Consider the following 15,912-nt stretch of genomic DNA (forward strand, 5'->3'; position numbering starts at 1 on the left):
ACATTTCCTGACTTTCCTCGCCTCGCTCTGTCTATCTGGAGACAAAACCAGGGAAAATGCCAAAAATACAGTTCAGTGATCGCTTTAACAGTCAGGGAAGGAGAACATAGAAAAAGGAGGAGGGATGGGAGGAGGAGGAGGACGGACACTGTCTGCCCAGGGCTTCACCAGACCACTGGGACATTTCAGCATGAAGCATCTTCCCGGTGACAACCTAAGATGTGCTGTAATGAATGGAATTTCCTAAACGAAAAGACAATTCACTCCTTCTTCTTAACTATTCATTATTTCTTTTTGCTTGCTCCAGTCCTCTCTGGTGGCATTTGCATCACAATTATTCAGCGAGATGAACTCCCGAGGGGGGAGATGTCGCAATTGTCGTGGGATGGATCTTTTCCCACCTCTCCCACCTCTCTGGCACAGGCAGGACAAGGAGCGCTGACACATCTCTGGGAAAAGGTGTTGGTGCAGGTCCTGCTCAGCCAGAAAACATTGCAAAACCAGGGCTCACTGCGTGGCCAAGGGAGTGGAAACTTCCCCCAGCTGATCCCGGTGCTGCAGCTCGTGGTTTATTTAGGAGTATCTGCATTTATATGGAAGATGATCCCAGTGACGCTCGTTTGGCAATTGAAGATTTCTTGGGGAAAAGAGGCCACGGAGCCAGGGCTGCTGCAAGGGGCTGTTTTAGTGCCCAGGTCCTGGGATGGATGGAGGGGATTGGAGAGGAAAGGTTTGGGTTGGAAGGGACTTTAAAGCCCATCCAGTGTCACCCCTGCCATGGGGACACCTCCCACTGTCCCGGGTTGTTCCAAGCCCTGCCCAACCTGGCCTTGGACACTTTTAGGGATGGATCAGCCAGAGCTTCTCTGGGCACCCTGTGCCTCCCCACCCTCACAGGAGAGGATTTCTCCCCAATATCCAGCCCTGATGCTGAACTGGGTGTGGGGCTCTGAAGTGTTTTGGTGCCACTGAAATACATTTGTGATAAGGAAGAGCTTTTGGATATCAAAATTCGCCAAAATTTGGATACTTACCTCAGATTATTGGCTAGCATGTGAGGCACCTGTAGGCAGCTGTGGAAGGTTTGGGCACAGGGAACACTTGGAATTCTTTGATGTGCCTCCACACCAAGCCTGAGGCAGCACAGGCTGCTGGGTGTGGGTACTCACACCTCAGTGCCTGTCTGATTCCACTCGATTTCACCTTTAAATCTCATGTGGGGAGAAATATTGGAAAAAAAAAATCAAAAACGTGCAGAGAAAACTTCTTGGGATATATTATTTACCTGAAATGAAATACCAAACGTGTCCCAAACTTCCCCTGAGCAAAGCACCATTATGTCCACGTGTTGAATGAGTTTGCAGCTTCTTTTTTTTGAGCTGTTCCTTTATAAATCACTCAATCTCTGTGCATTTGGCAGATAATTACTGCCTCAGTGAGGCTTTTCTCTTGAGCAATTTGTGGCTGTGGGAAATGCAAGGAGCTGCTGGAAGCCCTTTCCTCTGCCAGCCTGATGGGCGAGGCTGTTGCTCCCCGTCTTTAATTAGGGTGCTGCAATCCCCTGCCAGCCCTTTCCACGCCAGGCTGCTTTATCCTGAGCCTGGCTTCACTCGTTTCCTGTCAAATTCCCCAGGATGAACGTTTTACCAGCATTTTCTCCCCATGTCCTTTTTTTTTTTTTTTTTTTTTTTTTTTTTTTTTTTTTTTTTTTTTTTTTTTTTTTTTTTAAGTATCTAAAGCTCCTAAAAATTCACAGAGTGTAACTCATCCTAGGCTATGACCTTGAAATGAAGAGATATTTCTGATTTACTCCATGATTACAAAGCAAAGATAGGAGCTGCCAGAAGAAATAACGGGAACAGCAGCCTGGCTGCCAATGGATGTATTCCTGACCCTGCCACAATTTACCTTCATTTCCTCCCTCTTTGCTCAGTCACTGTAAGAAAAGCAGAATCTTTTTTTTTTTAAAGGTGGATTTGCCAGATTCACCCTATTTTCCGTCATGTGGATATTTCCCCTCTCCTCTTTGTCCTGATTCCTGACTCTTTTCCTCTTGCCTGAGCATATTCCAGCACTGAGATTCTTATTTTGATGCAGAGGGTGAATGATTTTAATTTCACTTCTAAACCCAGACTAATGTGTGTTGGTGATTGAGGAGGGCTATAAATTACATTAGGCCACGTAAAACAATTTCCATTGCCTATTTTGAGCGTGGACCTCCTTATTCCAATAAAAAGGAGGCCTTGACTTACCCTGGCTGTACTGAAACCCCAGGATCAGCAGAGTTTTATCAGCTCTTACCTGTCCTGATGGAGCAACTGCTGAAATAAGGGTGGAGCAGGCAGGGATGATGACAAGTGGGAATTCTCGGAGTTAATTCTGACCTCCACCCCTGAATCAGAGCCTTCCAGCCAGGGAGTTCCCATGGAAGTTGCCTGGAGATATTCTCAGGATTTGGGCTCCTCAAATTCAGACAAAAGGTTGGTTATTGGGAGGAACATGAAGGACGAAGTTGATGGTGTTTGAACCAAGGGCTGTGTTTAGTGCAGGCTGAGTTCTCCTCGCTGTGTGTGAGGACAGAGTGAAGAGGAGCCCGTTTCCTTTTCTCTTTCCCAGGTGGAGCCGTGGGCCAAGCTCAGATCCAGCCTTTGGAGCACCTCAGGAGGCGTCAGAGCTCCCTTGCCAGCTCACAAACACTGAATTTTCAGTTGCCTGGGATTATTTTCCCTGAACATTTCATTAATTTCAGCTCCTTGATTCCCTTGACCACACCAAGTTTGCAGCAGGGCTGCTTTGGGTGGTTCGATGTTGGATGTGAGAATCTGCACTTCAAGAGGAGTCCAGCTTTGCTCCTGACTCCCCAGTTTTTCAGTTTGTGCTAGGATTTCAGGGTATAGCTGGTGTTTGAGGGAAAAAGAATTGAAATTATTTCGCTAGGGGTGACAGGACAGGGCTGCTTTTGCTGCACGAATATCGATCACTCTGTGTGATTAAGAGAAAGTGAATTATTCTGCGTTCTGCAATATTTCATTTACAAATCTGCCTGCTCTGCTTTAATTTCAGTGCTCAGCCTGGCACGTGGCCACTTGTCCACGTCTGTGCCCTGGGGTGCAGCGATTCATCTGAGAGAATTGTCCCGATTTTGGCTCTCGCTGGTGCTGCACGAGTGTAATTTGCTGTTCATGTGGTTTTGCTGACTCTTCTGCACCTGCTGGGCTTCTTTTACCGTGGCTTAAGTAGCTGTGTGGATTTCTTCCCTAATTTCCAAATAATTGGGGAATTAAATTTAGAAGTGGAGCATCCAAAGTAAAGAATTTTAGATTATGGCCGAATCACAACAATGAGAAAACCTTAAAAAAAAGAATAAAAAGGAGCTTGTTTAAGATTTCAAAATTTCAGAAGCACAGGATTTTTTTTTTTTTTTCCCCTGGAATTCTGAGTAAATTGGACACTCAGACGTGCAGGAGCACTGGTGGTGATCCTGATCCCTGTGTTCCCTGGGGAGCAGCACTAAGGAAAAGCTGTTTTTAATAGTTTTGGGTAAAAGCTGCCCGCAGGGGCCTTGGGAAGGAAAGTTCTGGAGGTTCATGGCCTGGGCACGTTGATGTGTGTTGTGGCCCTCAGTAATGGGTTTGGGAGGTGATCCATGAAATTGGCCAGGAAACCTTTATGGCAGGATAAATGGGAGCTGTGATGGGGTGAAATTAAGAAAATGAGTTTTAAACAAGAGGTGTATGGTGCTGGCCAGCTGAGCCCCAACATTTCTCATCCCTTAAATTAATGGGGCATTTGTACTTTCAGGGTCAGTGCAGCTGGAATTGGATCATCTCCTGTTCTGCTTTTGTTCCCTTTTTCACTGATGGATTATTGGTTCTGTTGGCGCTTTTCATTTGGCTTATTTTTGGTGTGAACACTTCCAGCTGCTGTGCTACAATTAGCCCCGTGGAGCAATTAACTACAATTAACACGGAGCTATAATGAAGTGGGAGAAAAGAGGTTTTTTATAAAGAGCCTGACATCATAACCCTCACACAGATGCTGTCACCCACGTACTGGGCATACTGGAGTTAGTGGGAGCTCCAAAATCCCACCCTCCCACCTTAGTGTGCTGCTGTGATCCCATGGAAACCTCTTCCCATTGTCCAGGAATGGGTTGGGTGGTTTTTTTGTTTTTTTTTCTTCCCCCCCCCCCCCCAGGAAAAAGGATTTCAGAGCTGGAACAGTTTCCAAAGCTGTGGTGCGGTCTCAAGCTGTCAAAAGTGTTTTCTCACCTCCTCTGTCTTTTAGCTGGGGGAAAAAAAAGTGGTTCTGTTCCCTGCTGAGTGCCAAAAATCCTTTGAAGTCTCCTGCTGGAACCCAGTGATTTGGGATATTAAGTAGGGAGAGTTACTCCAGCTTTTCTGGATGCAAGGAGGAGTGAAAAGGGCTGGGGGGATCTCAAAAGGGTTTTAGCAGAGATTGGTTTCAGCAGCTTCTTTCCTTCCTGGTAAATACCTATTGCCTAAACCCTTCGAAATGCAGTAAAGAAGGTGAATAATCCACACCAAAAAAGAAGAGTTTTCACTCGGTTAAAACTGCGGGGACCCTCCCAAAAAGCACCTGCTGCCGTTTCCCTGCCACTTGCTGCACCTCCCAAAGCCAAACAAAGGCAACGGGCACAATAAGGAAGAAAAGTGCTTTGCACGGATCCCACCGTGGGAGGGCAATGGGGATCCTGAACAAAGCCCTCACCACGCTGTGTTTGCCAAGGGAAATGTTTAAAGAGCGATATTCCTTCGGGTGTGTGCTCCTGCAGACAGGAGCTCCAACCTTTGCAATCCTGCAAAAAACTTCCTCTTGTGCTCTGAAAGTTGAGTTTGGTGTCCTTGGGGAAGAAATTCACTTTTTAAGGAATTAAAAATGAATGGGAACAGGACTGATGTGGAGGTGCCCTGGCACTCACACCGTGATATTATCCAGATGAGCCGAATCTTTGGAGATAAAATTTAAACAAACTTGCTAAGCAAATATTCTCCGTTTTTCACTTCCAGCATTGGGATTATAACTTTTAGCCTATTTTACAGACATTTTTAAGAGGAATTGTCACAGGTTTTGCCATTTTTCCATCTCCTCCAGTGCTGTGTTCATTACTCCAAGTGTGATTACGACTTGGCACCTCGTATTTGCAGGTTCCCAACTGTGATAAACTGTCAGGACAGCTCCTGTTGGAGCCCAAACCTCTCAGCTGAGCCCTCAGCACACTCAGGTATTTGTTAATGCCTTCATTTGAAGCAGATCAGGTATTTTTTTTTTCCCTCCAGAAACAGGAGAGGTCTTGAACTGGAGTTCACCCCAGATCCATTTAAAGGATTCTCAAACCTTGCCCGGAAACATTCACCTCCAAACAATTTGTCTGCCACAGTGCCAACCTGGCCCACACACGTCCAGGATATTTATGAATGAGTGGAAAACACAGAAGAGCTGAGTCACGCAGCCAGAGGTCGTTTCTGAAGAGTAAAATTTTATTTTTATATCTTTTGGCTGAAAAAACTGCATACACATGTTCAGATCTGCTCAACCTTCACCACATGTCTTCGTTTCCAAACCAACTTGTGCTTTGAAGCATGCAGGAGCTCACTGCAGCTTGAGAAAGAAGTTAAGAGGGTTTTTTTTTTTTTTTTTTTTTTTTTTTTGTTTGTTTAATCTAGAACTGTGCAAACATCATTGGAAAGCTATTTACATTTTGCACCTCTCACTTCTACTAACAGGAGCATCAGCTGGTAGAGATGTGCAGTGTGCAGCTGTAATTTATGATTTGGCATCCACGTTTGATTTGTGTAAAGAGTGAGAACCAAACAAATCTCCCATTGTTCCAAAACCTCCCCACAGGCAATGGTAATAAATCTACTTCTTTGCAAAGGAGATCTCTTTAAGCCCTCCCTGCAGGTATTAAAATATTATTTCCACTCTGGATCCTCTTCCTCTCGTGCTGATTTGCACTTTGCTGCCTTGGTGAGTGGGAGCAGCAAGAAAAGATTTTTGATTTTCATCAGAGAAGGCAGGAGGGCACTGAGACAGAGCAGAGCTGCTTCTTCCTGTCAGCCTCACGAAACTGCCAGGTGAGGTGGAGAACTTTTTACACAAAGAAAACATTTTAGACCATCTGAACCTAGCTGCAGGAACTTAGACGTGAAAAAAAGCCGGATTTAAGTTCATCCTCCTGCTGCTTTCTCTTCCAAGTTCCTCTCCCATCCATGAAAGTCTGGAAGTCATTAACCAGCCAGACATGAGCTCTCAAATCCTGCTGGATATCCTCATTTTTCATCTCTAACCTGGTCACCGGGCTGTGCTGGTAGAACTTTGGGTGCCATGAGCCACCAAAACAGTCTCTGCCAGAGGGGTTGGATGAGGCTGCTGGGAGTGCGAGCTGCTTGGATCCTGTGCCATGCCAGGTGCTGTGTCCCATTCCCAGGGTGTTTATGGAAGAGGGGCTGCGCTCGGTGCCTGCCTCTGCTCTCCAGCCCCGGAGGTGAAGCAAGCAGCGTTTTCCTAAGAGCCAAAACTTCAGCACAGACACAAATTCACAAAGCTGCCAGAGCTGCTGGGCCCTGCTGGGGGGCCAGCTCAGTTCAGCACTGCTCTCTCAGGCTGGGACCCAAAAATCTGGGAGAAGAATTCCAAGGCCAGGCGGACGTGGATGGGCACGAAGACGTAGGCTGTGTACACCACCATGGCCAGCACGGTGACGGTGATGGTGTGGAACATGGACTGCTCCCAGGGCTCCAGCACGTAGCTGCACGTAACCAGCTGGTACTGGTAGTACAGCCAGTACAGGTAGTCCTTCACCCTCTTCACGTCCATCTTCAGCTCCAGAGGGCTTGGAGAAGGCCTGGAATGACAGGGAAATCGGGATTACAGCCACGGAAGCACCACACAAACCCGTTTTCCGAGGTGTCAGTGCCACCGGCTCCACCAGAGCAAAGGGAACTGCTGAGTTCTGCAGCTGCTGCTCAGTTATTGGAGCTGTGTCAGCTGGGGATTCTCGCTTCCCAGAAAAACTGTGGCTGCTCCATCCCTGCGAATGTCCGAGCTGGGATAGTGGAAGCTGTCCCTGCCCATGGATGATTTAACTCCCTTCCAACACAAACCTTCCTGTGATTCTATCAATTTCCACATTCCAAGTGTGTTTCTCTATTCATTCCCTGTGGAAATCAGGGAAATAGGCATTTAAAAAGAAAGACTTTGGGCCAGCTTCCATAAATATTCCATAAATTCCACGTATGCCCTGGAATAAAGATGAGATTTAAAGCAGCTGCTCTGTAAAAACTCCTCTGCTTACTTTTGATAATAATTTTTATTGTTCTGCATTGTTGGGAATAAAGAAAAGCCAAATTATGAAAGAGAGAGGGAGAAAAAAGTAATCTCCCATTGCAGAAGGATTTTTTTTTTGCAGCTCATTCCAAAGAAATGAAAAACGTTACAGATTAAAAGAAGTATTTAATGGAAATTACAAGTCTAGGAAAGATTTTCCTCTTGGGTAATACCTTTATGCATTCATTGTTCCCAGCTCCGCTTGGAAAAGACAATGGCTGAGCAAGAATTAAATAGGAAATAGGGTTTGCTTTCACTGTTCATTGTTAAATGTGCTTTTTGGCATTGGAAAAAAAATCTTTAAATGCAGGCTAAAAGCACCTACTTAGAGAAAATAGAATGATAGTAAAGTCTACAAGGTTTACCAAGGGATTCTGTTATTTCGGGGTTTAAGGACATTCCCAGCAGATCTGCCCACAGGGAATTCAGCAGATTTCCCTGCTAGAAAACCTCCCAATGTCCCATTTTCTTCTTGTGCTGCCTGAAATGCCAGAACAAAGAGGCTTGGACACATCACATCCCTCCAGTCTGGTGTTCACAGTGAGTTTGGGGCCACAGAACTTCACCGTCCCTCAAAGCAGCAAAGCCCAAAGTGGAAATTCGCAGCCTGGGATTAAAATAATGATGGGTCACTGATGTAGGTCAAAAATATCTCAATATTCAGTGGTTTCCTGCTCTGTTCTGGGGGGGATGTGGGATTTACCAATGAGAAGTTTCCCCACTAATTCTCCCAAAGCATTTCCCTCACTTCCATCTTCCCATATTTCCTAGACCAAGAAAGTTCCTACGATTTCTTGCAGGGGCTCAGGCTGGGGAGAAAGGCACTGCTGCTCTCTGGCCGGGCATGAATGGAAGCTGATTCCTTTCAGATCATTCATTTGAAGGGCACAACTCCAGAGAGAGAGGCCTTAAAGCCTTGGAAATATTGCAAAGCCTTCAACAAATGTGGCCCAGCTGGCAAAGTGGGACTCCCTGGAGGCCAAAAAGTGCCTCTGGTTAGACTTTCTGCAAAAAGAGCAGCGTTTTCCACGGAGGAAGAAGAGGAGAAGGAGAAGGAGAAGGAGAAGGAGAAGGAGAAGGAGAAGGAGAAGGAGAAGGAGAAGGAGAAGGAGAAGGAGAAGGAGAAGGAGAAGGAGAAGGAGAAGGAGAAGGAGAAGGAGAAGGAGAAGGAGAAGGAGAAGGAGAAGGAGAAGGAGAAGGAGAAGGAGAAGGAGAAGGAGAAGGAGGGGAAGGAGAAGGGCCCTCTCACACTCTCCAGGATTATGGGATTTACACAGGGGTCAGGGCTGTGCTGGTTAAACTCATCCCTTCCGTGGGTAAATCCCTGCTAATCCTGACCCCTGCCCAGAGAAGCTGCAGGGCTGGAGCTCTGCTGGGGTTGTTTGAGGCTCTGAGTGACCTCAGGTGCACAGGCTCCTGTGCATCTCCATCCAGAGCTGGTTAAGGCCAGCCAAAGGCAGGAAAAAACCTCCCCAAGGCTGATTTTACTGCTGCTCCAGGCTGCAGCCTCACCATCATCACTTGGAGGGCCACATGAATAAAGGATGAAGCATTTAAGAAGATGAGCAGCCCTTGGGATTTAAATAAAGCCCACAGCACCCTTTTCCCCAGCCTGGGGATTGCATTTCCCTGCAGCTCCAGCACAGCCTGCCTTGCTTTGGTTCTCCCAGCTCCCAGTAATTCCATCCCCAGGCACTGAGGGCTTCTGGAATTCCAGGAGGAACACGAGCTGCCTTCATGCCCTGTGGTCTCCTAATGAATGATGGAGGTTGGGGATAAGTAAAAGGCCAAAGCAAATTACGGTCTGTGCCCTCAGCACTGACACACTTCCCCTGCATTTCATCCGGCCTAGGACTGCCTCCCTTGGCAGGGAGCTGTGCAGGGAGAACACACAACTCCAGCTGCATAATTTATAAAGGAAAACACAGGAGGGGAAGGGAAAAAAAGGGGGGGGGAAAAAAAAGGGCCATTTTAATGCAGCTGCTGAGGCAATGAGAGGCAAGGCTCCCCCGTGGCACTGGCACACAGATCCCTTGGGGAAGGGACAATTTGCATCCCTTTGGGCCTGTGATGAGGAAGAAGGAGCAGCCCAAAACCTGACACCTCCAGAGGTCTGTGGCAGCTTTACCACCCCAAATTAACTGTAGCAGCCGTCAAAAGGAATAGCAGCTTACTAAAAGAACTTTGGAGGCGAAAAAAAATCTGTATTTTAAACGGGATTCATCCTAGAGAGGCTTCACTTCCACAACTGTGCTTTATTCTATTATTGCTGGCACTCCCACTTGAAAGGGCCCTGAGTTACTCACTCATCAGCTCCCACTATTCCAGAGCAGGAGATAATTTGTTCTTATGCAATTTTAACTCAACAATCGTGTGTCTACAAATTCGGATTGAAACATTCAGCGGTGCTGGGGAAATGCCTTCCTGTTTAGAGGCCACGGGGCTGTTACAGCCAGCTATGAGCGAAATGAAGAGAATTCAGCTCCAGTTAAGCAATATTCCGATTATTTGCAGCAGTTGCACCTCCAGGAGAAAAAAAAATGCAAGAAGAGAAACCTGTAAAGCAGCTTTTAGTGTTTTAAGTGGCTGCCTGATTTCCTTGCTTGTTGACACACGTTTCTGATTAGGGCAGCTGAAAAGATAAATCACCATCCAAATATCAAGGTTTCGTTTCAGAGCATGCCTAATCTCCCAATTTTCTTCATTAATGACCTTATTTTCTGGAGTCAGAGCTAGCTGGGAGTTAGAAGATTGCCAGTGTTAGGTTCTTTAATAGGTAATTTCTGCTTTGAGCAGCTGGGATTTGGGGAATTTCGGTCTCATTTTCAATCTGCGACTCTGACCCGTGGCTGGACAGCTCCTGCTGGGAAATTCCTGTGCAAAGAAACATTCCTGCATGGGAACTGGGAGAGACTGGTTTGCAAAGAATGCTTGAAAAACACTTTATGCCCTCAGCAGGAGCGGTTGGTCGAGTTACACACGCAGGGAAGAAGGGGTTCCGAAATAAATTCAGGAAAAGTTCATCTGGAGCAGAGAAAAACAAAGCCTGGAGCTGGAAATGGCCTCATGATCATTCAACAGGCAATCTCTGCTCCTTTAAATGGAGAGTAGGGACAAAATGAGAAATAAAACCAGCCAACAATCAATCAACCAATCAACCCATCCCCAAAATACAACTATTTAATTGGCTAAAAATGGCCTTTTGCCGAATAATTGCTGGGATAGCCCAAGCAGCAAGGGTGGATGGGGTTTGCAGCATCCTGAGGGAATCCTCTCATGCTGGAGCTTAAATAAAATCCTTCCATGAGGGAGTTCCAGTGCCACCACTCCCGAGCCCCGACAAGTAAGCAGGTGCAACCAGGCAAAGTGCCAGAATGAACTGAAAGTTGTCTGATTGTAAATAATTTGGGATATCAGAAGCCAAATGGGCAATCACCTCCTTGGGATTGAAGTGGGAATCCTATCTGCAAGTCAGTGATGTGGAGCTGTTCCTATTTATAACTTTGCTGTGTTAAATGGGTTTGTTCTGCTGAATATCCTGCTTTATCCAAGGCACCACTCTTGTCCCTCTGAATGCTGACATAATTCTGGGATGAGCCCAGTGATTGTTCAGGCTGGCACTTCCAAATGCAAACAGAACCAGGAAAGGATTCCCATCCCCATCCCCATCCCCATTCCCATCAGGCCTTTCCTTTCATGTTTTATTCAGTGAGCACCAAGCAGGTGCAAAAGGAATGAAAGGATCAGCAGCCAGGCAGAAAATTGAGATGAGGCAGCAGATTCCAGGGAATCCACATCCCAGCTTTTCCTGGGCACGCCACCACAGCCTGCTCCAGAGAATCCAAATCCCAGCATTTCCTGGGAACACCACCTCAGTCTGCTCCAGGGAATCCACATCCCAGCCCATTCCTCTGTTGCTCTGATCCCACACGGAACGTGTTCATGGAGCAGCAGCTCATCCTGGAGCTGCCTTCCCCTCCTGGCAAGCAGAGCCCTCAGGTTCCTGCAGCACTCCCACATGGATCTTGAAATTTCACCTCCAGCTTGTTCCCCCAGGGAGGAAATTCCAGATGGAATGGGAATGAGAAGAGCGGCAACAATCCCAGCACAGCTCCCACTGTGGAAAAGAATGCACCTCAAAAACCACCTTGACTTGCATTTTTTAATAAATAATCACCCCTGGAATTCTGGAGGGCGCTGCAGAGCCTGTAGGGTTTGCTGGAGAAAACCCAAACCTTCCAGGAGTGGAAGGGGTAAGGCAGAAAGAGCCACGGTGTTTTCAGCCCTGGTTCCATTTTTAGCTCGCTCAGGAGAGTGAATTTCAGCATCTTCCTAATCTTTAACCCCAACTTCCTTCCTGCTGGCCTCAGGGGAAGCACACAGGGGCTATTTTGGGTCTTTCAGATGTTACACAATGCACACGAGGCCCAGGACTTTCCCCTGTCCAGGAAGATTTCCTGTTACCTCTGGAGACTTCAAACCCCTGCTCGAGTGGCAGTGCCACACCTGCACAAAGTCTCACCCGACTTCCTCATCTCCACCTGAACCCTGATCTCTCCGTGGGTTCCTCCTGCAGCAATTCTGGGCTCCCAAACTGCGGTTTGGTGCTGGAGTTCAGCTGCACCTTGGCCTGGAGCCCAGGGATTCTGGAGCACAGGAATTCTGGAGCACAGAGTTGCTGGACCACAGGGCTTCTGGAGCACGAGGGTTCTGGAGCATGAGGATTCTGCAGCACAGGGATTCTGGAGCACAGGGATTCCTGTCACCCTCCCTCATCATCTGCATGAGAGGACAGCCAGGAGTGGCTGGATTTTCTCCTTCAGTTGAATTAAGAGCACAGATGGAGTTTATAATGACCCACAACCCTGTGGAAAAGTCCTTTCCAGTGAGAGCCACGCATTTTTGACCCTCAGGAAGGCAGATCTTGAGCTGCAGCACCCACAGGGATCTCATTTGGAGAGAGGCTTCTCACCATTCAGTACCAGCACAGGGCTGATTTCATGCCTTGGCTGCCCCCTGACAGCTGGAGGCTGCTCCCAGCAAAGCCACAGCTCTAAAGAGCTCAGCTGCCCCTGACTTTTCAGCCTGGCTGATTTATCAGTGCCCAGTCCCATCCTTAGGCACAGGGAAAGGAGAAGATGCAGCTTCTCTGTAGCAACAACATTCCTGGAGCAGCTCTGTCCCATTTTCTTCCAAGGCCAAATTAATTTTTCAACGATTTTCCTCTTCTTCCCTCCCCTGAAGTTTCCTCAGTTGTTTCCTTACATAACCAGCTGCTCCTTGCAGTTTAGGTACAAATCCTTCCCTTTCCAGCTTTCCTGGGCTGAGCATGGTTTGGGCTCTGGGTGCTCCTCCCTGTGCCAGGGTTTGGGCCTTGGAGCAGAACAGCTCTGCCAGAGAGGATGGGGAAAATGGCAAATTGAATCCCAGGGAAAGGGAAACCTTTCCCTCTATTTTGAGTGGAAGTATGATTTAGAAACACGATTTTGAACGGAACTATTCCCAACCAAAACCTCAAATTTGGGACTAGAGCCCAGCACCAGGTTTAAATTGCAAGCACTTAAAAATGGAGAGTTCTCAAAGATCTGCTCCAGGAGTATCTCAGAGGGGTTTTGCATTTTGTTCCTGGTGACAACCCTCACTTCCCTGTGAGATTTGGGACATCATCTGCATCCTTTGAAGGCTTTCAAGTTCAGGAGGTCGTGTAAACACATCAATCTATCAACAAAAATAACTGAGACGTCTGGGCTGTAAAATAAGTTTGACTTTCAGTTGTGGCCCTTTTTTGATTCAGACTTCTTTGCTTTGCTCTGAGTCATTTCTGAGGCAGCTGAAAGTAGCAGCCTGGCTTGTGTGCAACGTGAGGAGGTGAATATTGTCCCAGCTATGACAGGTATTGGTGGAAAATGGGACCAAACTCTTGAGCAAGTGCATCTCCTCTGAGATCTCATCAAAGGAAGCAGAGTTGCACCACTCCAGTCACTGCTCTGAGAGGGGAAAAGCAAAAATGGAGTGAGGTCCTTGCACCAGATAAATAAAAAGGGAGATGCACTTTTTTTTTCACAGATTTAACCCCATCCGTGCAGTGAGGAACAGCTTCCTTTGCAGGCCACTTCCTCGCTGTGAACAAACAGTTCTGGGCACACAAAGCTGTCGATATCCATAAACCAAATGAAAAGCTCCATAAAATGTGGCTTGGCAGGACCCAGAGCAGAGGCCTGGCTGCCTCTCAGCCAGCTGGAGCTCTGTGTCCTGGTGCTGGGCGCTTTTCGGGCACAGAAGGGAGGCCAAGCTGCTCCCCAGGCAGCGTTTTCAGCATCTCCCATTCCAGCTGGAATGTTGGAATAACGTCCATGCTCCATGCACAGCTCCCTTGCTTCTCTCCACTAAACCTGCACCAGAAATCACTCCAAGCTCTCATGGAATTGCTCTCAAGGCACAGTTATTTGTACCATACTCGTGATATTCGTGAAAGAAAACCAAACATCCCAATTCCTAAAGCATTAAAATCCTCATTAAAATCCCTCAAAGTGCCTGGTGCTGACGAAGCAGAGCCTAAGCATTTATTGCAGGGATTCTCCCCCGTATCATCCAAGGTTTTCCCAAAGGGGAAGGCAGGACTTGCACCTGCTTCCCGCTGAAGGCAGCCACCAGCAGCTCGGAGAAAACCGAAGAGAAAAAACCCGGCAGCGATGAGCATTCCCAGCACACCGGTGCGAGCAGCAGCACAGCCACCTTCCCTCCTCCATCACCCCCCCACCCATCGCAGCCTGTTCACTCCTGGGTGTTCCACTCGTGTTTTTTTTAGGGAATCCCAAACCATCTTCCTGCCCCCTGGAAATCCCCGACTGCAGCAACAAGTCACAGCATCACGGAATCGCCTTGGAAAGGACCTCAAAGCTCATCTCATTCCAGCAGGGACACCTTAACCCGCGAGAGCCCCGGCTGGAGGCTGCAGGTGCGGCTGGAACGGCGGCAGCTCCCCTGGGGAAAGCACAGCACAGCAACCCCCGCAGGTTCTGCGCTGCCAGCCGCGCTCCCCCGGCCTTCCCCCCGCTCCTTACCGAGCCGCCGGCCACTCGCCGTGGCAGCGGCCGCGCTCGCCAAGGTCACCGGCCGCTGGCTGCGGGATGATGCTCCGGGACGCGCCTCCGCCGCGATGTCCTTGGGGCGAGCCGAGCTGAGCGGGGAATGAGCGGCGGCACCGGGAGCAGCGGGCTGCGGGAACACCGGGCTGCGGGAACACGGGGATGCGGGAACACCGGGATGCAGCGCACCGCGGCCCCGCGCCTCCCTCAGCTCCGCTCCGCGCACCGCAGCTCCCCAGCCCGGCGCTGCCCGCGCTTAAATCCCCACCTTTCCCCCTCCTTCCCTCCCTCCCCGTTCCCTCCTCCCCCGTTCCTCACCTCCCTCCCGCTCGCTCCTGTGGCCGAGCCCCGGGCCGGTCCCTCCGCCCCGCCCGCTGCCGCAGCCGCTGCGCTCGGCTTTGCGGCGCCGGGGAGCGGGGGAGGAGGAGCGGCGGAGCTCGGCGGGCTCGGGGAAACCCGTGGGATGGAGCTGGCTGGCACCTCCGGGACGCCAGCTGTTTCCCTGGAGCGCCGTGTTTCCCTGGCTTTTCCCGGCGCTGGCGTCACGAGCCCGGCGGGATGCGCCAGAGCTGCCCCGCGCAGAGCGCGGCTTCTTATCGCACCCTTCTATCGCGACAGACGCCCTTCGCATCGCGCCCCTCCGTCGCGACAGACACCCCTGCAGCGTGGTTATCCTGCCAAGGGTGCCGGCAGGTGCCTGCGAGCATCCCGGCTCCAAGGGAATGAGTGGGAAGGAGCTGGAGCTGCAGCGCGGTGTTCCAGCGGGAGCAGAGGGGACTTGGGGTGATTTGACATTTATCAGGGACCCGCAGGTTTCAGGTGAGGGGGCTCCAGAAAGGACAGATAGGCATGGACAAGTATTTACAAGATTTAAATCTGAAATCCCGTGGAATCGAACACGACCCCGCCAATCACGAGGCTCAGCTTTCTGGAGTTTATTCTATCCCGGAGATAAAAAAGCTCAATTTAGTGTTCTGCTCGCTACCCAACATCTACTTTAGGGCACAGCTTTGCAGTTTGAGTGAGAAATAAAAGTGTCGGAAATGCTTCCCCCCCCCTCTTTTCCCCTGGAGCAGCAGGATTCCAGGCACGCCATCCCTCATCAAACAAAGTTTCTGCGCTGGCACCCACCGGTGCCCTCCGACCACAAAGGAATGCAAACCCCTTTGAGGGCCAGATGTAACAGCTGGTGCTGAAGCTGTTCTTTTCCTGTTTGAACCCGTTTTAACGATGCCTTCAAACCGCTCTTCCCTCGGCGAGCACCTTTAAAAGGCGCTTGCACAAACAGAACCGCGCAGGTGACAAAGGGGCCATCAGGACGTGACGCTTTCGTTCCCAGCCCAACGGTGCCTCTTTCTGCCGCTGCTCTTTTTATGGATGTTGACCGTGGAAGTGATGCTTGCTTGGCCTTTGATATTAAAATATTCACGTGCAAAGGCTTTGTTTAAAATGTGCAGATCCCTTTGTGTCCCTT

General features: G+C 49.1%; 1 protein-coding gene across 2 annotated transcripts; it reads right to left on the bottom strand.

Moving 5' to 3' along the window:
• Positions 1 to 4,594: 4,594 nt before the first annotated feature.
• Positions 4,595 to 14,832, bottom strand: SPTSSB (serine palmitoyltransferase small subunit B). 2 transcript variants are annotated; one of them, XM_066193906.1, is made up of 3 exons: positions 14,757 to 14,793; positions 14,415 to 14,584; positions 4,595 to 6,868 (listed from the first exon to the last, which is right to left on the bottom strand). In XM_066193906.1, exon 3 carries the CDS (start codon positions 6,838 to 6,840, stop codon positions 6,604 to 6,606), a length of 237 nt encoding a protein of 78 aa, XP_066050003.1. In that variant the 5' UTR covers positions 6,841 to 6,868; positions 14,415 to 14,584; positions 14,757 to 14,793; the 3' UTR covers positions 4,595 to 6,603. The 2 variants fall into 2 exon arrangements, with proteins under 2 accessions (XP_066050003.1, XP_066050002.1); XM_066193905.1 differs by lacking the exon at positions 14,415 to 14,584 and having other exon boundaries at positions 14,757 to 14,832.
• Between the last annotated feature and the right edge of the window lie 1,080 nt (positions 14,833 to 15,912).

Source organism: Chamaea fasciata, unplaced genomic scaffold, assembly GCF_029207755.1.
Source record: "Chamaea fasciata isolate MVZ Bird 193981 ecotype frontalis unplaced genomic scaffold, bChaFas1.0.hap1 SCAF_11, whole genome shotgun sequence".
NCBI lineage: Eukaryota > Metazoa > Chordata > Aves > Passeriformes > Sylviidae > Chamaea > Chamaea fasciata.